The sequence below is a fragment of the Leucopleurus acutus genome (genome assembly GCF_964270905.1).
Source record: "Leucopleurus acutus genome assembly, chromosome: X".
NCBI classification, from domain to species: Eukaryota; Metazoa; Chordata; class Mammalia; order Artiodactyla; family Delphinidae; genus Leucopleurus; species Leucopleurus acutus.
In genome coordinates, this window is record NC_139148.1 from 38,754,439 (window position 1) to 38,778,042 (window position 23,604).

The 23,604-nt window shown below is 40.2% G+C and overlaps 1 protein-coding gene across 1 annotated transcript in view; it reads right to left on the reverse strand.

The window, feature by feature from the left end:
• The window catches only part of EFHC2 (EF-hand domain containing 2), a gene marked incomplete at its 3' end in the record, with an annotated part of 202,345 nt that overhangs the window by 143,547 nt on the left and 35,194 nt on the right, over positions 1-23,604 (reverse strand). The window contains 1 exon segment of the mRNA XM_082865263.1: positions 10,709-10,897. Within this exon segment, the coding sequence (XP_082721389.1) occupies positions 10,709-10,897 (189 nt within the window).

Here is a 23,604-nt window from a genome sequence, read left to right on the forward strand (position 1 = left end):
AGTTTAGAATAATCGGAATGTAAATACAATTGTAGTAGTCTATTACTGACTGCTATTAGTTCAGAATAGTGAAAAAGTAAAACAATAATAAATGTAGTTATTTATCACCTTTCCCCTAAAAGACCATTAAGTGAATTTGCTAAAATAGAAGACACATGACAAACTCTCTTATTAAACAATAGAAGACTTTTTAAACTACCTTAATACCCACAGAATAAACGGAACACTGGGGAACAACTGGAAAGAGCAATGCATCGATAGCTTAATGGCTACTTTTTAGAATTCACTGGTCTCAATGGTGGCATCTCCAAACGGATTCTTCTGGAATATGGCAGAATTTGTGCCAAAGAAAAATGCAAGAATTCTGCAGCACAGGTGATGACTGGGATAGTCCAAGCTTATGCTTCACTTCCACTAGGAACACCGTCCTCCCTACCCCATGTAAGAAAATAAGCCAGGCCTTAAGCAAAGGAGGAGACTTAATTCTTCAGGACTACATGCGACGAGCTGGACACTTGATGTGCATTGTCCATCTGATGCTCACGGCAATTCTAAGATAGGTTTGTTACTCTTACTTGACAGATGAGGGAATTAAGACCAAGAGAGGTTAAAAACATAGCCCAGATGAAATAGGTAATAAATGGTAAATCCAGGTTTTGAACCCATCTGTCTGACTGAAACCCTTGCTCTCTCCCCTACACCAGAGAGCCTCCTATTACAGGGGTGTTGCAGGAGGACCATGTTCCCAAGGGATACCCCAACCAATGTACACAGAGTTCATTCAAACAATGCTCCATTTGGGGAGACATACATATCCTGGGTTCAATCCTACAGGTAAAGGGAAAGGAAAAGACCCTGGCAATAATGATGATGATGATGATGATGATGATGATAATTCTACTTTCCTAAGAAGAGAAGTCAGCAATTGCAAGGCCTGGGACAGAGGAAGACAAAGTAGGCAAAGGGAAGAAAGTTAAATAGGGCACACTTGATGGAAGACGAATAAAAATGCATGAAAGGAAAGAGAATGAGGATGAAGAGACAGACGAAGTCCAATAAGAGAGAAAAAGAAATAGAGAAAGAGGTCAAAAGAATGGAAGGGGAAAGATTAAGGAGGTTGAGAGATGGGATATAAGAAAAGGAAGTGGGACAACATTGAAAAAAGAATGGAGATAAGTATTTCTGTCCCCCTTTCAATAATGTGGAATTCATGCCCTCCCTGCCACCTCCCCATTTCTGATGTCCTAGAATGAACAGCCATGCGCCCTCAATTATTTGTACCTCTGATAAAAGGTTTATGATAATGACATGTGTCCCTGATGAATCCTCTTTATTAAAAGAACTATTACCACACTAAACACCACAATGAATTTCATACTCAGAATAGGTATTTAAATAGAGGAGCATAATTAAAATAAGTAGAAGGATATGAACAATTCTAACATGTTTAAATTTAGAAATTAACAATGCTAAATGTTTTTAAACCTCTGAAGGGAGTTAGGAGAGCAATTTATTTGAAAAAAATAAAAACCAGCATGTTTAAAAATAAAGGAATATCAATCCAGAGAATGAAAAACAATTATAAAAGTAACCAGAAATCTGCCATGGTGAATTATTACATGTGAATTGGCTGCACTTTCTTTATATACATACACAGCATAAAGCTGTGCCTCAAATCTTAAATCCCAAACAGTGAGCCAGACTCCAGAGGAGACACACTATAAGATTCCATTTATATGAAGTTCAAGAATAGGCAAAACTATAGTGATGCAAGTCAGAGCCATGGAGGAGGGCTGAATGGAAGGGGGCATGAGGGAACTGTCTAGGGTGGTAGAGATGTTCTATATGGTGTCTGGGGTGTGGTTACCTGTGTATACATTTGTTAGAACTCATGGGACTGTATGCTTAAAATGGGTACATTTTATCATATACAAGTTATACCTCAGTAAAGTTGATTAAAATAAAGACTCAAACAACAAAATCCTAGAGGAATACAGTTTTCTGTGTCCTGATTGTGGTGGTGGTTACATGAATCCGTACCTGTGATGAAATTTCACAGAACTATAAACTAAAGGGGAAATATGAGTGCACGTAAAAACTGGTGAAATTCAATTAAGGTCTGCAAGTTTAGTATTATACTAATGTCAATTTCCTGGTTTTGATAATGTACTATAATTGTATAAGATGCTGTTGTTGGGGAAAGCTGGGAAAAGAGACACAGAAACTGTCTTGTGCCATTTTTGTGATTTCCTGTAAGTACAAAATTATTTCAAAAATATTTTTTTAAAAAAGAACATAGATTATATAGTCAGTATTTGTAGCATCACCCACCATCAGTGTTAAAAAAGGGTGAGCTTACTATAGGGTAGAATCCTGAAAATACAAAATTCAGGAAGGTAAATAATCTTTTAAATGTTTCCAATAAACCTGCGGCTGGTCTGAATTCAGAGAGGGAAGTAGTTTTTAATAAATAAACATTGCTGTATAGATTAAAAATTCAGATCAAAATATAAATCAGCCTAAAATATAAGTCAACAAATCAAACAGTAACTATCAGTTCCTAATTTGTGATCTAAAATGTTATACATGACAAAGATTTTTGTGTTCAAAAAAAAAAAATAGGGCTTCCCTGGTGGTGCAGTGGTTGAGAGTCCGCCTGCCGATGCAGTGGACACGGGTTCGTGCCCCGGTCCGGGAGGATCCCACATGCCGCGGAGCGGCTGGGCCCGTGAGCCATGGCCGCTGAGCCTGCGCGTCTGGAGCCTGTGCTCCGCAACGGGAGAGGCCACAACAGTGAGAGGCCCGCGTACCGCAAAAAATAAATAAATAAATAAATCAATCAGTATGTACAGAGAATAGCCATGTGAAGAGGCAGCAAGAGGGCGGCCATCTGCAACCCCAGGAGAGAGGCCTTAAGAGAAACCAACCCTGCCAGCACCGTGATCTTGGACTTCTAACACCCAGAACTATGAGAAAATAAATTTCTGTGGTTCAAGGAACCCAGTCTATGGTATTTTGTTATGGCAGTCCTAGACTAATATATTAAACTGTAATTTATATGCCATAAACTCACCTCTTGTCAGTATACAGTTCAATAACTTTTCATAAATTTATAGACCTGTGTGATCATCACCACAATCCAGTTTAGAACACTTCTATCACCCCCAAAACATTCCCTCTCCCACTGCCAACCCCAGGCAACTACTGATCGGCTTTCTCTGATATATTTGCCTTTTTTAGAATTTCAGATAGATGGAATCATACAATATGAAGCCTTCTGTGTCTGCTTTCTTTTACTTAGTATGTTTCTGAGGTTTATCCATATTGTACTATATACCAGTAGTTTCTTTTTATTGACAAATAGTTTCCATTGTATGGCTATACCACATTTTGTTCATCCATTCATCAGTTGATGGACATTTGGGTTGTTCCCTGTTTTGGGCTATTATGAATAATGACGCTATAATCATTCACATACAAGTTTTTGTGTGAACATATGTTTTAATTTCTCTTAGAAATATATGTAGGAGTGGAATTAACTGAGTCATGTGTTAGCATATATTTAACTATTTAAGAAACTCCCAAACTGTCTTCCAAAATGGCAGTACCATTTTATATTCCCTCCAGGAATATATAGAAGTTTCAGTTTCTTAACATCCTTGTCAGCACTTGGTATTGTCAGGCTTTTTAAGTTATAGCCATTCTAATGGGTGTGTAGTGGTATCTACTCAGGTTTAAGCTCAAAAAGACAATTTTAACTTTGGGCTAATGAGAATAAGCCACAGGCCTACTTATTGATAAAAAGTATAACCCTGAGGGGAGGGTCTTAAAATTTTGCCTGGTAACCACACTCTAGGTTTTAGAAAAGAGGGGAGGAAGAACTCTCTCTTCTTCAGTAAGAGACTCATTTATGAACCTCATTCTTTTTATTCCAAAAACATTTATTCCAGATTTGGGAGTTTTTATTAAACGCCTTCTGAATTTCAAAAGATTAAAGAAAGCCATAATGCATGATGAAATTAGAAACTTTATCAGTTTAACATAAATTTAAAGAAGGTAATTTTGTGTTTTAGAAATAGATGCAGAATATACAGTTGAGAATTTGGGGTATGACATGTTTGATTTCAGGCAAGCCTTTTGTTTTGTTTTGTTTTTTGCGGTATGTGGGCCCCTCACTGTCGTGGCCTCTCCCGCTGCGGAGCACAGGCTCCGGACGCGGAGGCTCAGTGGCCATGGCTCACAGGCCCAGCCGCTCCGCGGCACGTGGGATCCTCCCGGACCGGGCACGAACCCGCGTCCCCCGCATCAGCAGGCGGACTCTCAACCACTGCGCCACCAGGGCAGCCCCAGGCAAGCCTTTTGATTTCATCTTTAAAGCTCAGTAGGTGAAGATTATGTAACTGTGACCTAAAACATGGGACTTAAATGGCAATGTATTACAAGCACATTGTGTTAGAATTATACATATCGGTGTCTTTTATGAAATGATTCTAACAGGTTTCAGATAATCTGACAGTCACATAAACCTATGGAAATTTTTCATTTGACCTTTTGGGTATGGTTTAAAGGTATAGTATCTGACACATTTTCTAGTTATTTTAAAATTTTTAATTGTATTTTATTTTTATATACGCTGATTATATTTTGTAACATTCCTAATTGGCTTTCAGCAAAACTTCAAGGATCTGTAGTCATGTATTGTTCTTTGCCAATACAAAATTCTAGCCTACTTGATCGCTCCTTGATCCCCTGTGGGAAAACTAAAAATTTTGGCTGGTATTGGGTAAGGAGAAAAGCAGCCCCTGACATGCAGGAGCCAGCCTGGCACTATCAGCTGGCCTTGGTGCTGCTACAGGCTGGTCTGGCAGCCACAGCAAAGCCTTGGTGTTCTCCCACTGAACATGAACACTTCCAGAAAATACCATCCTCAGACAAGGCTGCTCTGTGACCACAGTGGATCAAGACCAAAAAAACAGACCACTCCGTAGCTACATCCAAACACAGACAGAACATAAACATCGTCCAAGCCACAAATTGCCAAATATCCTCCTGTCCTAGCTCATGGGAGTGATGGCTGCTTATCTCCCAATTACAGATGTAGCCTTGCTCTAGTCTGCTGTCCCCATAAATGAGATTTATTAAGATACACAGTCATAAAAAATGGGCAGAAGAACTGAATAGACATTTTTCCAAAGAGGAATGCAGATGGCCAACAGGCACATGAAAAGATGCTCAACGTCACTAATCATCAGGGTAATGCAAAACCACAATAAGACATCAACTCAAATCTATCAGAATGGCTACTATCACAAAGACAACAAATAACAAGTGTTGGTGCGGGTGTGGAGAAAAGGGAACCCTCGTATACTTTTGGTGGGAATGTAAACTGGTGCAGCCACTGTGGAAATAGTATGGAGGGTTCTCAAAAACTAAAAACAGAACTACCATAGGACCCAGCAATTCCACTCCTGAATATGTATCTGAAAAAAAACCAAAACCACTAATTCAAAAAGTTACATGCACCCCAATGTTCACAGTGGCATTATTTACAATTGCCAAGCTATGGAAGCAACCTAAGTGTCCATCAGCAGATAAATGGGTAAAGAAGAAGTGGTGTGTACACACACACACACACACACACACACACAATGTAATACTACTCAGCCATAAAAAAGAATGAAAATTTTTGCCATTTGCAGCAACATGGATGAACTTGGAGGGCATTATGCTAAGTAAGGTAAGTCAGACAGAGAAAGACAAATACTGTATGATATCACTTATAGGTGGAATCTAAAAAACACAATAAACTAGTGACTATTACAAAAAAGAAGCAGACTCACAGATATAGAGAACAAACTAGTGGTTACCAGTGGGGAGAGGGAAGGGGGGAGGGGCACTGGGAGTAGGGGACTAAGAGGCACAAACTATTAGGTATAAAATAAGCTGCCAGAATATATTGTACAACATAGGGAATATAGCCAATATTTTATAATAACTGTAAATGGATGGAATACAACCTTTAAAAATTGTGACTCACTATATTGTACACCTGTAACTTACATAATATTGTACAGCAACTATACTTCAATTTTTAAAAAAAGATACACAGTCATAGAAGTACCCCCGCTTCCTGAGAGCACCCAATCCAGAGCAAGGCCTCACTTCCTTCGATCCTCTCCAAAATTACCTAACACAAGCCCAAATCTTATAGTAAGTCTTTTCTAACACCTGCTTACTTAGACATCCCACAGTTACTCAGGGTATATGTTTTCCCTCACTGCAAGGAATAATAAACCAACTTGTTCAATTAAAAAAATACATCAAGGTGACCCAAGAGATCAAATTATACTTTAAATTTTTGTTTTCATATTGTTCAAAGCATAGAGATCCAAACAGTACTAAATAATCAGCTCATCATAAACCCAATGTCAATGAATGCAGTTATTAAAATTCTAATTCTGTGGTCAGTAGTTTTGATTATAATTATTATGTATACAGTAGATGGAAAAAATGAAATATTTCTAAATGCATGCATAATACCCCATAGGATCAACCTTTATCCTGCCACTTACTACTATAATAGAGTCATTTGCAAATCAGCCAACAAATTAGGCTAACTAGGAGCCATTGACAAATGAAGAGAAATGAGTGTATAATTGTAGAGTCTATGTAAATGATGCTTAACATCCAGATAAAAGTCATTAAAAAACATTCAGTCATTTGAGTATTTCTAACTAGTCTGACTTTTTTATAAAAGCAGGTAACGATAGCAACGGCGGCACATTATAAACTAAGTGCCCAACTTCAATCAACAATGAAGCAGTAGGTGCCTGATGTAATTAGAAAGAGCCCCAGGCCAGGAGATTCAGGGTCTGGGCTCAGTTCTAGGATGAATTTCCCTGTAGTCATAGACTACATGCCACAGACTGAGACTCAAGACTTAGGCAGAGACTGCTAGAGGTAAAGGGGTATTAGCAACCAGCTAGCCAAGCCCCACGTCAGGGTCAAGGAAACTCAGGCTCAGACGCATAAGGTGAATAAGCCACAATCAGAACGCTGCCCCTGCCCCACTTCTTGCCAATGATTCCTCATTTATAAAATGAGAACAATCATCCACGTTTGCTTCTTCCTGATAGAGGTGCTGGGATGATGACTGGAACTAACTGGTTGAATGAATATGTGCTTGCTTGTATTTAAATGAATTCAACGAAATAACTAGTCTTTGGGCAGTAGGTGCAGTATCAGGCAAAATTATGTTTGGCTATTTGCATAAATCCTCCCACTGCCAAGGGTTTTAAGCAAGTTAGGACTGTGTTTCTCAATGGGAGCAGTACTGGCATTTTAGGCAGAATACTCTGCCCGGTGGGGGGTTGCCCTCCCCGCGGTGCAGGACATAAAATACAAGGCTGGCCCCCAGCTGCTCAAATAGCAGCAGCACCTCTGGGTCAGGTCTGGCCCTAGGGCGAGGCAATTTAAAACATCAAAACTAATGCCAGAAATCCATAATGAACAAAATACCACCATGTTAAACAAATATGGAATCAGTGCTACTGACTTTTCTTTTTGCCTCAGGCTCCAGTATGGCTCAGCATGGCAGTTACTGATCCTGTCTTTATTATAACATGCTGGCATTTTATTCAACCTGAATTTTTTGCATTAATTTTTAAGAGATTTCATTAAAATATTATCTGGCGGGTTACTGAGTTTTGGGGTGCCCCAAGACAAGTGCCTCACTTGCTTTATCCTAGTCCAGTGCTGCTTCCTGTCATTGCGACAACTTAAAACACCTCCACACATTTCTAGACGCCTCCCTGGGTTGAGAACCTCTGAAATAGGGGCTGATTTTTCTCAATTAACAAGAAGTCCGGAGAGACACAGCCCAGGCCTGAAACAGTGGCTGCATGATGCCCTCGGGGCCCTAGATTCCCTGTATCTCTGCTGCAGTCACAAGATGGCTGATGTGCCCCCAAGGAATTATGTCCTAGTTCCAGAGAGGAAAACAAGGCAGGGCGAAGGGCAGGAAAAACATACCAGCTGAGCCTGACTCCTTTAATTAGAAAAATACCTTTCCCAGGAGCCCCACCCAATAAACCTTAACTCACATATCATTGGCTAGAAGTGAGCCAAGTGGCCAGCCCTAGCTGCAGGGAGCCTGGGGGAGGTGAACACCTGTAAGTGGGCACGTCTCCAGCCTGAATAAAACTAGTGTTCTCTCCATAAGAATGAAGGGGAGAGTGAAGAAAAGATAAATAGCTAGAAATGTCTGCCACGAGGGCCAGGCAGGATGATAAATGCTGGCTCTTCTGCGTGACTGCAAATAGCATCTTTTCTGCTTGTAATTTGATGGTCTGCCTGAGCAGAGCATTTTGATGGTCACTTTTAGAATTATGGATAGAAACTGGAACATTGTCTTAGGTTGGGCTCCATAGAAGCAGAACCTAAAACAGGGATTTAGGTGCGTGTGATTTATTAAGGGCGTACTCTTGGGAGAAACCTGTAAGGGAGTGAGGGGAACAGCCAAAGGAAGAGAAATGATCCAAGCGAGGATGCATTCTCACATGAAGCTTTGCCAAGGCTTAATGCCACAAGGGGCTATGGGCCTAAATCACAACACAGAGTTGTCTCACCTTAAAGAAGCTCAGCCTTTTACCCTTGACAAATCAGTCAGCCATTTGCTACCTGGTCCTGTGATGAGGGGGCCAGTGTAACCTCCCAGGTTACCTCTCTGGGTGATGCAATGCCCATTGGCCAAGAGCAACACTCCATGGAGGGTTGCAGGTGTGAGTTGTTTGCCAAAGCACTTGCTACAGCTGTTGGGGAGGGGTGCCCCACCCCTATTATGGGTCTGGGTGGGCACCAAGAGCATCTACTGCAAATATTAATTTTGATGCACTTTCCAAAGAACTGCCTTTATTTCTACTTTGTATTGTTTGAGAATGGAAGCCTAGGTATATTGTTATGATTAAAAGCTGTTGGAGAAACTGGCAACGAGTTGAAAGTGTCTCATTTTCAAGAAAAATGATTAACAGGTGTTGACTTGTTTTGTTGAACCACAAATGCAGAAAGTGCTTTATAATTTGCTCTGGGTATTAACCAGGATCCAATCTGAAGTTCACAATCTCATCAGAGCACGTAAATATTTCATAGTCTTAGTGTCTCATTTAAAGCTCAATGAATATTTAATTGAAGTTGACCAACAAAATAACTGAAAGAATTATGTCGCATTTAGTTAGGCCTGAAATGAGCAAGCTCTTCATTTTCTCAAGTAGTTTAAAGCTAAAATTATTCCAACTTCATGAAATATTCTACATAATTTTATAAGTAATTAAAGGGCTATAAAATAGGCTCGAAAGGCACATATTAAATACTGAGAAAAACATGAAATAAAATAAATTTTCAACTTTAAATGCAAGAGAATAGTTTAATATATGGTGGCCTACATTATTCAGTGGTGGATTACACTATTGTCAATACCCTCTTTTTGACACAAGAAGTAAAAATAGAATCTTTTGTTTGACCCTTGAAAATTAAATATTCTAGAATGATGATGTGCAAACACCTATAAGATTGATGTTAACAGGAAGTCATGCATGATCTACCCAAGTCAGTCAGCCCAGAGACTGCTTCTGAACTCTGGGTCCAGCACTAAGCCAGGTACTGAAAATAATCAAAAAAAAGAAAAATATTGGTCCACGTTCAAAGTAGAGATGGTTTCCGAGGAAAGAAGCTTTCCCGTGGTCTGTTAGATCTCCGTAAGTGTCAGAATGGGGCTTCAAAAGAAATATGTGCTCTAATTGATTGACCCTAACTCAGATGACATGGGATATGTCACTTCTACCGAATTTGAAGACATTTTAATTGGAATCAAAGTATTGCCAACCAATCCATGCTAAGGCTGCTAAAAACTTCCTGGTAAACTTAGCATACTACAGTTTGAATTCTTTAGTCCTGAGTTATTTTTTAATTACAGGACCTAAATAATCCAATAACAAGTTCTTTTTTGGAGAACAGACCATGGGGCCGTGATACAAGGTTGTGTGATAAACAGAGCATATCCATATAGCTGCCTTGTGGAAAATAACTGGTCACCTTGGGTTTTTCCCCTTTGATCTTAGTCTCTTTTTAAGATACTCAAAAGGATCGCCTTCTACAACTGTCAATATGCCAGTATACGTGCATGTGTTATGTATACAAACACATATCACTAAAAAGTTCAGACTCTTGTCTAATAATAGCACCTCTTTCCTTCACTTCTACAATTCATGCCATGTCACCCTATGGTCCTCAGGGATGAGGAACCATAATTAGTATGGAGAAAAGAAGAGAAGGCATTTTCCCGTTGTATTCAATGGCACATTCAGAATCAAACAAAATTCTTTAGTTAATGGCAATCACTAAGCAAAAGTGGCAGTCTGACCAGACTCTTACAGTCTGTAGAAGGACATTATCCTGTCCAGGGCAGGAGATGAGAGAAAGGTTTGTTAGCCAAGAAAGGTGATGAACATTAAGCATCCTGCAGCCAATGTACCTAGTCAGAAACAGGAGCAGGGATAACTTTTCTTTGTTTAGGGTACTTTTGTTCTAGAATGTGTCATTTCAGATGAACATTTACATTTACATTGAGGACTCTTATTTTCTCACATCTACTTAATATTTAGTACATGTAACATTTTAAGACTGCATTTCTCCCAGTGTCATGTGACTTACCCTGTTTATCAAAAGCCACCCAGGATGGTGAATCAGTTCCCATTCCTTTAGGAAATACACTATGTTTTGGCTTTATCTTTTGTCCAAGAAGCAGTTCTCCACCTATTCCTGGTTTATCTTCACTCACCAGCATCCTAACATTGTTGCAAAAGCCCCAATGTTGAGATTTGTGGAATTTCTCTTTTCCCATCTGTGAACACAAGAGACAACATAAAATGGCCAAAGTTACTCTTTGTGACTTTTCTTATTTGTTTGAAAAGGTAAACACATTTCCCATCATTTATTTTCCCATTACAAAATGCAAATGAGAGTGGCAAATAATTATGATCAATCTTCATCATAAAGTTGTGTCTCATTTTAAATTCAATTCATTTTAACAAATTCAAAACCTTGAAAAGCAATAAGAATAAACCCAATGCTCCATGCTACTTTAAAACATTTAAAAATTATTACTGTAAGTGAACATTTAGGACATTAGCTTGCTAATTGGTCTATTCTACTTATTTGCCAAGAATGTAAACAGGAAAAAAAAAACTCCTCTACTTCAGAGTAAAAATGTAACAGTTTTCCCACAGAAGTCTAAATTTTATTTTCATCAAAACAGAGAATAAAATCTTTTCCTCATTAAAGTAAATGTCACAGGAAATTCGTCAGAGCTGACATTCTCCTCCTAATTGTAGAACCTTGCTCTCCCTCTTCTCCACTCCCCTCCCATCTCTTCTGAGGATCTGGGCAGAGAGGGCAAAGCCTAGATAATGCTACCAAGGACTGGCAAAATGTGGGCCAACACCAACATGCAGGCACTGCTAGTAGGAAAGTAAAACAGAAAAATCCCTCTGAGGAAAGACATGGCAATACCTAGCAAAGTGAAAGGTGTATATGCCCTGAGGCCTAGCAAGTCCACTCCTAAATTTTTTATTTTTTTTTGCAGTACACAGGCCTCTCACTGCTGTGGCCTTTCCCGTTGCTGAGCACAGGCTCCGGACGCGCAGGCTCAGAGGCCATGGCTCACGGGCCCAGCCGCTCCGCGGCATGTGGGATCTTCCCGGACCGGGGCACGAACCCATGTCCCCTGCATCGGCAGGCGGACTCTCAACCACTGCGCCACCAGGAAAGCCTCTAAATATCTTTTGCACCATGCATGGGGAGCTATAGATCAGATTATTTGTTACAGTAGTGTTGGTAAGAGTGAAAAATAGGAAACAATCTAAATGTCCATCAATAGCAAAAAAGATACCTCAATTAATATTAACACAGAGGTCTAAAATTATATGCATCGATACGGACAAATCTCAAAAAAATGTCAAGCAAAAAAAAGGTAGTAGAAAGGCACACAAAATTTGATCATTTCACTTACATAAAGTCTGAAAACATTCAAATATACAGTATTATTTATGGATAATATAAGCATGGAAATAAGCAGCATATCAAGTTAATATAATATCCAAGGTAATATATGATATATGATACAATAAAGATCATATACATTTATTATGATATATGATATTTGTTGTATCATATGCATATCATATCATGAACATCCATGTACACCACAGCCCTGTATAAAATATAAAACATTTCAGATACAATTAAAGCACTCTCTTATCCCAAGCTCCTGATTTCGATATCTGTGTCTGTTTCTGTTTTGTAAATAAGTTCATTTGTATCTTTTTTAAATTAGATTCCACATATGAGTGATATATGATACTTGTAGATGAACATACAAATACTACTATATATAAGATAGATAACCAACAAGGACCTACTGTATAAATAGCACAGGGAACTCTACTCAATATTCTGTGATAACCTATATGAGAAAAGAATCTGAATCACTTTGCTGTATACCTGAAACTAACACAACATTGTAAATCAACTACACTCCAATGAAATTAAAATATTAAAAAAAGAAACAAATAAAGCCCTCTCTCAGAGTTCATGCCCCTTGCCTCCCTCTCCAGAGGTAACCAGTATCCTGAATTTGCTTCTTGAACTTTATACTTTGCCAGGATTATATATGCCAGAGCGATAGCCTCCTGCAAAGCATGACGCATTGGCAGGAATTCTGAAAGGACGTTTGAAAATACTTTGTTTCAAGGCAACCTATGAAATGAGGTAAAATATTTGCAAATAATATATCTGATAACGAGTTAATATCCAAAATATATAAAGAACTCATACAACTCAATGGCAAAAAAAAAAGTGTGATTAAAAAACGGACAGAGGATCTGAATACACGTTTTTCCAAAGAAGACATACAAATGGCCAACAGGTACATGAAAAGATGCTCAACATCACTAATCATCAGGGAAATGCAAAGCAAACCCACAATGAGATATCACCACACACCTGTTGGGATGGTTACTGTCAAAAAGATAAGAAATAACAAGTGTTGGCAAGGGCATGGAGAAAAGGGAATCCTTGTGCACTGTTGGTGGGAATATAAATTGGTGTGTATGGAAGTTCTTTAAACAATTAAAAATAGAACTACCATATGACTCAGCAATTCCACTTCTGGGTATTTATCCAAAGAAAACGGAAACACTAATTTGAAATGATATGTGTACCACATGTCCATCTGCAGCATTCTTTACAATAGCCAAAACACAGAAACAACCTAAGTGGCCACTGACGATGAATGAATAAAGAAAATGTGGTGTATATATGTATATACAATGGATATTATTCAGCCATAAAAAAATGAAATCCTGGGCTTCCCTGGTGGCGCAGTGGTTGAGAGTCCGCCTGCTGATGCAGGGGACATGGGTTCATGCCCCAGTCCGGGAGGATCCCACATGCCGCGGAGCGGCTAGGCCCGTGAGCCATGGCCACTGAGCCTGTGCTCTGCAACGGAAGAGGCCACAACAGTGAGAGGCCCACGTACCACACACACACACACACACACACACAAAAATGAAATCCTGCCACAACATGGACGGACCTTGAGGGCATTATGCTAAGTGAAATAAGTCAGACAGAAAAAGACAAATATCATATGATCTCACTTATGTGTGGAATCTTAAAAAAAAAAAATCAAATTAAAAAATTCCAGAAAGCAAGCTCATAGATACAGAGAACAGATTGGTGGTTGCCAGAGGTGGAGGGTGGGGAGTGGGCAAAATGGGCGAAGGGGATCAAAAGGTACAAACTTCCAGTTATAAAATAAATAAGTCCTCGGGATGTAATTCACAGCATGCTGACTATAGGTAATAATTACTGTATATTTGAAAGTGGCTAACAGAGTAAATCTGAAAAGTTCTCATCACCAGAAAAAAAAAACTTGTAACTATGTGTGGTGGTGGACCTAACTAGACTTACTGTGATCATTTTGCAATATATACAACTATCGAATCATTACATTGCACACTTGCAACTCATATAATGTTATATGTCAATTACACCTCAATAAAACTAAAAATTAAATACTCAATATTAAGAGGAAAAGACAAGACCTCCTTTCCTCTTATAGTGAAGACAGCCTGGAAGAATGGGGAAGAGCCTGAGCAGCCTTGCCCAGGAGAGCCGGGGCCACTACAGCTGCCCTGGGCAGAGGAACAGCCCAGCTCGAAGGCTGTGGGAGGAAAGCTAGAGGCAGCGGTTAGGACGGTGACCTGCAGCCTGGCTCTGTCCCACAGAGAATCCATTGCCACAACCTCCACCACCACCCCACTCCCCCCCTGACACACACACACACACACACACACACACACACACACACACACTCAGTTTACCATAAGTCAGTCCCACATCACCACAGCAAAGCAACAGTTGGGTTGGTTAAAATGAATGGAGGAATACATAGAATTTTACAACAATGTTCTCCCTTTTAAAGCAAGTAATTTCAGGTAATCACAAACTCACCTCAGGTCAAACCAACAAATGTTTGTTACTATATTTACTGTATTCCTAGCTTTGTGCCAGTCATGCTACTTAAAATTATGTTTTAGCTCCATACAGTTTTTTTTTTTTTTTTGGCTGCATTGAGTCTTCGTTGCTGCACGTGGGCTTTCTCTAGTTGCAGTGAGCGGGGGCTACTCTTCGTTGTGGTGCGGTGTGGTGCACAGGCTTCTCATGGCGATGGCTTCTCTTGTGGAGCACAGGCTCTAGAGTGCAGGCTCAGTAGTTGTGGCATGTGGGCTCAGTAGTTGCGGCACATGGGCTCAGTCGTTGTGGCTCACGGGCTCTAGAGCACAGGCTCAGTAGTTGTGGTGCACGGGCTTAGTTGTTCCGCGGCATGTGGGATCTTCCCAGACCAGGGATCGAACCCGTGTCCCCTGCATTGGCAGGCAGATTCTCAACAACTGCGCCACCAGGGAAGTCCCCAGATATGCTACTTAAAACAAGCATAAAACTCCACCCCTGCCTTGAAGAGGAAACCCACTCTCTTGCTGATGAGCCAAGATTTAGATATATATAAAACAACTAGGAAGCAGTACAGCTACCATTTTCGACCAGTTACTATGACCTAGACCCTTTACTAAGGGCTTTATATACATTACCTAATTTTACCATCACAAAACTATTTGATATGCATTATCACTGCCATTTTACCAATGAGGAAACCAAGGCAGAGACAAGTAGGCTAGCACACCCACGGTTATATGGTAACTAGTGGAGCCTGCATCTGAATCTAAGCTCATTGACCCTAAGCTCTGGTAAGTTTATCTACCTAGAGCCATAAACTGATGGGCTGGAGTAGTAGCGTTGAGGTCCTGCAGGTAGTTGGATACTGCCTTGGGCCTGGAGGAATGGGATGAATTAGACAGGAGAGGAGGGAAATAGGAACCCTAATGTTTTGCTGATGGGAGAGTTAACTGCCATTCTGGAAAGCAATGTGGTACTACTTGGCAACACTAAGGATGTGTATTCTCTATGATTCAAGAATCCCACTCCTGGATATGTATCTCAGAGAAATTCTCACAGTAGCCAATAAATGGACATATATGAGAATGTGCAATGGTATTGGGTTGGCCAAAAGTTCGTTCAGGTTTTTCTGTAACATTGTGGAAAAACCCAAATGAACTTTTTGGCCAACCCAATATTTTGGGAAAGTTGGAGGCAGGCAAGCTAGATATTTATGTTGAGGAAATGGATAAGAAAATATGGTTTAGGGGCTTCCAGGAAGATGGTGGAAGAGTAAGACGCGGAGATCACCTTCTTCCCCACAGATACACCAGAAATACATCTACACGTGGAACAACTCCTACAGAACACCTACTGAAAGCTGGCAGAAGACCTCAGACCTCCCAAAAGGCAAGAAACTCCCCACGTACCTGGGCAGGGCAAAAGAAAAAAGAATAAACAGAGACAAAAGGATAGGGACGGGTCCTGCACCAGTGGGAGGGAGCTGTGAAGGAGGAAAAGTTTCCACACACTAGGAAGCCCCTTCGCGGGCAGAGACTGCGGGTGGCAGAGGGGGAAAACTTCGGAGGTGCGGAGGAGAGCGCAGCAACAGGGGTGCGGAGAGGAAAGCGGAGAGATTCCCTCACAGAGGATCGGTGCCGACCCACACTCACCAGCCCGAGAGGCTTGTCTGCTCACCCACCGGGGCGGGCGGGGCTGGGAGCTGAGGCGCCGGGAGAGGACTGGGGTTGGCGGCGTGAACACAGCCTGCAGGGGGTTAGTGCACCGTGGCGGCTGGTCGGGAGGGAGTCCGGGGCAGGGTCTGGAGCTGCCGAAGAAGCAAGAGACTTTTCCTTCCCTCTTTGTTTCCTGGTGCGCGGGGGGAGGGGATTAAGAACGCTGCTTAAAAGAACTCCAGAGACGTGCGCGAGCCGCGGCTAAAAGCGCGGACCCCAGAGACAGGCATGGGACGCTAGGCCTGTTGCTACCGCCACCAAGAGGAATGTGTGCTAGCACAGGTCACTATCCACAACCCCCTTCCGGGGAGCCTGTGCAGCCCGCCACTGCCAGGGTCCCGGGATCCAGGGACAACTTCCCCGGGAGAACGCACGGCGGGCCTCACGCTGGTGCAACGTCACGCCGGCTTCTGCCGCCGCAGGCCCGCCCCGCACTCCGTGCCCCTCCCTCCCCCCTGGCCTGAGTGAGCCAGAGCCCCCGAATCAGCGGCTCCTTTAACCCCGTCCTGTCTGAGCGAAGAACAGACGCCCTCCGGCGACCTACATGCAGAGGCGGGGCCAAACCCAAAGCTGAGCCCCTGGGAGCTGTGAGAACAAAGAAGAGAAAGGGAAATCTCTCCCAGCAGCCTCAGAAGCAGCGGATTAAAGCTCCACAATCAACTTGATGTACCCTGCATCTGTGGAATACATGAATACACAACGAATCATCCCAAATTGAGGAGGTGGACTCCGAGAGCAAGATTTATGATTTTTTTCCCGTTTTCCTCTTTTTGGGAGTGTGTATGTGTATGCTTCTGTGTGAGATTTTGTCTGTATAGCTTTGCTTCCACCATTTGTCCTAGGGTTCTATCCGTCCGTTTCTTTGTTCTTTTTTTACTTTTTTTTAAAATATTTTTCTTAATAATTATTTTTTATTTTAATAACTTTATTTTATCTTACTTTGTTTTATTTTACTTTATCTTCTTTCTTTTTATCCTTCCTTCCTTCCTCCCTCCATTCTTTCTTTCTTTTCTTTCTTTCTACTTCTACTAATTCTTTCTTTCTACTTTTTCTCCCTTTTATTCTGAGCCATGTGGATGAAAGGCTCTTGGTGTTGCAGCCAGGAGTCAGTGCTGTGCCTCTGAGGTGGGAGAGCCAACCTTAGGACACTGGTCAACAAGAGACCTCCCAGCTACACATAATATTAAACGGTGAAAATCTCCCAGAGATCTCCATCTCAATGCCAGCACCCAGCTTCACTCAACGACCAGCAAGTTACAGTGCTGGACACCCTAGGCCAAAAAACTTGAAAGACAGGAACACAACCACACCCATTAGCAGAGAGGCTGCCTAAAATCATAATATAAGTCCACAGACACCCCAAAACACACCAACAGACGTCACATTCCCACGAGAAAGACAAGATCCAGCTTCATCCACCAGAAAACAGGCACTAGTCCCCTCCACCAGGAAGCCTACACAACCTACTGAACAAACCTCAGCCACTGGGGACAGACACCAAAAACAACAGGAACTATGAACCTGCAGCCTGCAAAAAGGAGACCCCAAACACAGTAAGATAAGCAAAATGAGAAGACAGAAAAACACACAGCAGATGAAGGAGCAAGATAAAAACCCACCAGACCTAACAAATGAAGAGGAAATAGGCATTCTACCTGAAAAAGAATTCAGAATAATGATAGTAAAGATGATCCAAAATCTAGGAAATAGAATAGACAAAATGCAAGAAACATTCAACAAGGACCTAGAAGAACTAAAGATGAAACAAGCAATGATGAACAACACAATAAATGAAATTAAAAATACTCTAGATGGGATCAATAGCAGAATAACTGAGGCAGAAGAACGGATAAGTGACCTGGAAGATAAAATAGTGGAAATAACTAATGCAGAGCAGAATAAAGAAAAAAGAATGAAAAGAACTGAGGACAGTCTCAGAGACCTCTGGGACAAAATTAAACGCACCAACATTCAAATTATAGGGGTTCCAGAAGAAGAAGAGAAAAAGAAAGGGACTGAGAAAATATTTGAAGAGATTATAGTTGAAAACTTCCCTAATATGGGAAAGGAAATAGTTAATCAAGTCCAGGAAGCACAGAGAGTCCCATACGGGATAAATCCAAGGAGAAATACGCCAAGACACATATTAATCAAACTGTCAAAAATTAGATACAAAGAAAAAATATTAAAAGCAGCAAGGGAAAAACAACAAATAACACACAAGGGAATCCCCATAAGGTTAACAGCTGATCTTTCAGCAGAAACTCTGCAAGCCAGAAGGGACTGGCAGGACATATTTAAAGTGATGAAGGAGAAAAACCTGCAACCAAGATTACTCTACCCAGCAAGGATCTCATTCAGATTTGATGGAGAAATTAAAACCTTTACAGACAAGCAAAACCTGAGAGAGTTCAGCACCACCAAACCAGCTCTACAACAACTGCTAAAGGAACTTCTCTAGGCAAGAAACACAAGAGAAGGAAAAGACCTACAATAACAAACCCAAAACAAGTAAGAAAATGGGAATAGGAACATACATATTGATAATTACCTTAAATGTAAATGGACTAAATGCTCCCACCAAAAGACACAGATTGGCTGAATGGATACAAAAACAAGACCCATATATTTGCTGTCTACAAGAGACCCACTTCAGACCTAGAGACACATACAGACTGAAAGTAAGGGGATGGAAAAAGATATTTTATGCAAATGGAAACCAAAAGAAAGCTGGAGTAGCAATTCTCATATCAGACAAAATAGACTTTAAAATAAAGACTATTAGAAGAGACAAAGAAGGACACTACATAATGATCAAGGAATCAATCAAAGAAGAAGATATAACAATTGTAAATATTTATGCACCCAACATAGGAGCACCTCAATACATAGGGCAAATACTAACAGCCATAAAAGGGGAAATCGACAGTAACACATTCATAGTAGGGGACTTTAACACCCCACTTTCACCAATGGACAGATCATCCAAAATGAATATAAATAAAGAAACACAAGCTTTACAAGATACATTAAACAAGATGCACTTAATTGATATTTATAGGACATTCCATCCAGAAACATCAGAATACACATTTTTCTCAAGTGCTCATGGAACATTCTCCAGGATAGATCATATCTTGGGTCACAAATCAAGCCTTGGTAAATTTAAGAAAATTGAAATTGTATCAAGTATCTTTTCTGACCACAACGCAATGAGTCTAGATATCAATTACAGGGAAAGATCTGTAAAAAATACAAACACATGGAGGCTAAACAATATGCTACTTAATAACGAAGTGATCACTGAAGAAATCAAAGAGGAAATAAAAAAAAACCTAGAAACAAATGACAATGGAGACACAACGACCCAAAACCTATGGGATGCAGCAAAAGCAGTTCTAAGACAGAAGTTTATAGCAATACAAGCCCACCTTAAGAAACAGGAAACATCTCAAATAAACAACCTAACTTTGCATCTAAAGCAATTAGAGAAAGAAGAAAAAAAAAAACCCCAAAGTTAGCAGAAGAAAAGAAATCATAAAAATCAGATCAGAAATAAATGAAAAAGAAATGAAGGAAATGATAGCAAAGATCAATAAAACTAAAAGCTGGTTCTTGGAGAAGATAAACAAAATAGATAAACCATTAGCCAGACTCATAAAAAAAAGGGAGAAGACTCAAATAAATAGAATTAGAAATGAAAAAGGAGAAGTAACAACTGACACTGCACAAATACAAAAGATCATGAGAGATTACTACAAGCAACTCTATGCCTATAAAATGGACAACCTGGAAGAAATGGACAAGTTCTTAGAAATGCACAACCTGCCAAGACTGAATCAGGAAGAAATAAAAATATGAACAGACCAATCACAAGAACTGAAATTGAAACCGTGATTAAAAATCTTCCAACAAACAAAAGCCCAGGGTCAGATGGCTTCACAGGCGAATTCTATCAAACATTTAGAGAAGAGCTAACACCTATCCTTCTCAAACTCTTCCAAAATATAGCAGAGGGAGGAACACTCCCAAATTCATTCTATGAGGCCATCATCACCTTGATACCAAAACGAGACAAGGATGTCACAAAGAAAGAAAACTACAGGTCAATATCACTGATGAACATAGATGCAAAACTCCTCAACAAAATACTAGCAAACAGAATCCAACAGCACATTAAAAGGATCATACACCATGATCAAGTGGGGTTTATTCCAGGAATGCAAGGATTCTTCAATATATGCAAATCAATCAACGTGATACACCATATTAACAAATTGAAGGAGAAAAACCATATGATCATCTCAATAGATGCAGAGAAAGCTTTCGACAAAATTCAACACCCATTTATGCTAAAAACCCTGCAGAAAGTAGGCAAAGAGGAAACTTTCCTCAACATAATAAAGGCCATATATGACAAACCCACAGCCAACATCATCCTGAATGGTGAAAAACTGAAAGCATTTCCACTAAGATCAGGAACAAGACAAGGCTGCCCACTCTCACCGCTCTTATTCAACATAGTTTTGGAAGTTTTAGCCACAGCAATCAGAGAAGAAAAGGAAATAAAAGGAATCCAAATCGGAAAAGAAGAAGTAAAGCTGTCACTGTTTGCAGATGACATGATACTATACATAGAGAATCCTAAAGATGCTACCAGAAAACTACTAGAGCTAATCAATGAATTTGGTGAAGTAGCAGGATACAAAATTAATGCACAGAAATCTCTGGCATTCCTATACACTAATGATGAAAAACCTGAAAGTGAAATCAAGAAAACACTCCCATTTACCACTGCAACGAAAAGAATAAAATATTTAGGAATAAACCTACCTAAGGAGACAAAAGACCTGTATGCAGAAAATTATAAGACACTGATGAATGAAATTAAAGATGATACAAATAGAGGGAGAGATATACCATGTTCTTGGATTGGAAGAATCAACATTGTGAAAATGACTCTACTACCCAAAGCAATCTACAGATTCAATGCAATCCCTATCAAACTACCACTGGCATTTTTCACAGAACTAGAACAAAAGATTTCACAATTTGCATGGAAGCACAAAAGACCCCGAATAGCCAAAGCAATATTGAGAACAAAAAACGGAGCTGAAGGAATCAGGCTACCTGACTTCAGACTATACTAAAAAGCTACAGTAATCAAGACAGTATGGTACTGGCACAAAAACAGAAAGATAGATCAATGGAACAGGATAGAAAGCCCAGAGATAAAACCATGCACGTATGGTCACCTTATCTTTGATAAAGGAGGCAGGAATGTACAGTGGAGAAAGGACAGCCTCTTCAATAAGTGGTTCTGGGAAAACTGGACAGGTACATGTAAAAGTATGAGATTAGATCACTCCCTAACACCATACACAAAAATAAGCTCAAAATGGATTAAAGACCTAAATGTAAGGCCAGAAACTATCAAACTCTAAGAGGAAAACATAGGCAGAACACTATATGACATAAATCACAGCAAGATCCTTTTTGACCCACCTCCTAGAAAAATGGAAATAAAAACAAAAATAAACAAATGGGACCTAATGAAACTTCAAAGCTTTTGCACAGCAAAGGAAACCATAAACAAGACCAAAAGACAACCCTCAGAATGGGAGAAAATATTTCCAAATGAAGCAACTGACAAAGGATTAATCTCCAAAATTTATAAGCAGCTCATGCAGCTTAATAACACAACAACAAACAACCCAATCCAAAAATGGGCAGAAGACCTAAATAGACATTCCTCCAAAGAAGATATACAGATTGCCAACAAGCACATGAAAGAATGCTCAACATCATTAATCATTAGAGAAATGCACATCAAAACTACAATGAGATATCATCTCACACCAGTCAGAATGGCCATCATCAAAAAATCTAGAAACAATAAATGCTGGAGAGAGTATGGAGAAAAGGGAACCCTCTTGCACTGTTGGTGGGAATGTAAATTGATACAGCCACTGTGGAGAACAGTATGGAGGTTCCTTAAACAACTACAAATAGAACTACCATATGACCCAGCAATCCCACTACTGGGCATATACCCTGAGAAAACCATAATTCAAAAAGAGTCATGTACCAAAATGTTCACTGCAGCTCTATTTACAATACCCAGGAGGTGGAAACAATCTAAGTGTCCATCATCGGATGAATGGATAAAGAAGATGTGGCACATATATACAATGAAATATTACTCAGCCATAAAAAGGAACGAAATTGAGCTATTTGTAATGAGGTGGACAGACCTAGAGTCTGTCATACAGAGTGAAGTAAGTCAGAAAGAGAAAGACAAATACCATATGCTAACACATATATATGGAATTTAAGAAAAAAAATGTCATGAAGAACCTAGGGGTAAGACAGGAATAAAGACACAGACCTACTAGAGAATGGACTTGAGGATATGGGGAGGGGGAAGGGTAAGCTGTGACAAAGCGAGAGAGAGGCATGGACATATATACACTACCAAGTGTAAGGTAGATAGCTAGTGGGAAGCAGCCGCATAGCACAGGGAGATCAGCTGGGTGCTTTGTGACCGCCTGGAGGGGTGAGATAGGGAGGGTGGGAGGGAGTGAGATGCAAGAGTGAAGAGATATGGGAATATATGTATAACAGATTCACTTTGTTATAAAGCAGAAACTAACACACCATTGTCAAGCAATTATACTCCAATAAAGATGTAAAAAAAAAAAGAAAATATGGTTTAATGGATAAGTACTCTATGGTGGATTTTCACTTCACTTCACTTCATTGCTTTGAAGCAATAAACCAGATGTATTAGCTTAGGCTGCCGTTCAAAATATCATAGACTAGGAGGCTGAAACAACAGAAACTGATTTCTCACAGTTCTCACAGTTCAAGATAAAGGTGCTGGCCAGGCCAATTCAGTTGCCCAGTGAGGGTTGTATTCTTGGTTTGCAGACTGCCAATTTCTCAGTGTGTCCTCACAGGGCAGTGAGAGAGAGAGCAAGCTCTCTGGTGTCTTTTTCATAAGGGCATGAATTTCATCATGGGAGGCCCACCGTCATGACCCCATCTAAACCTAATGACCTCCTAAGGTCCCATCTCCAAATACCATCACGCTGCAGGGTCAGGGCTTCTATATATGGATTTGGGGAGGACATATAGCACCAGATGTACATATAGCAAAACAGATCCTTAAAACATATCATTGGGTGAAAAATGGTATCTGTAGCATACAACATCATTTATACATCTTTTAAAAACAAAAAATAATGCTACATATTTTTTAAGAACACATGCAGATTCAAGAATGCGCATCAAAGACATCTGTATGGAAGCCTGTGTA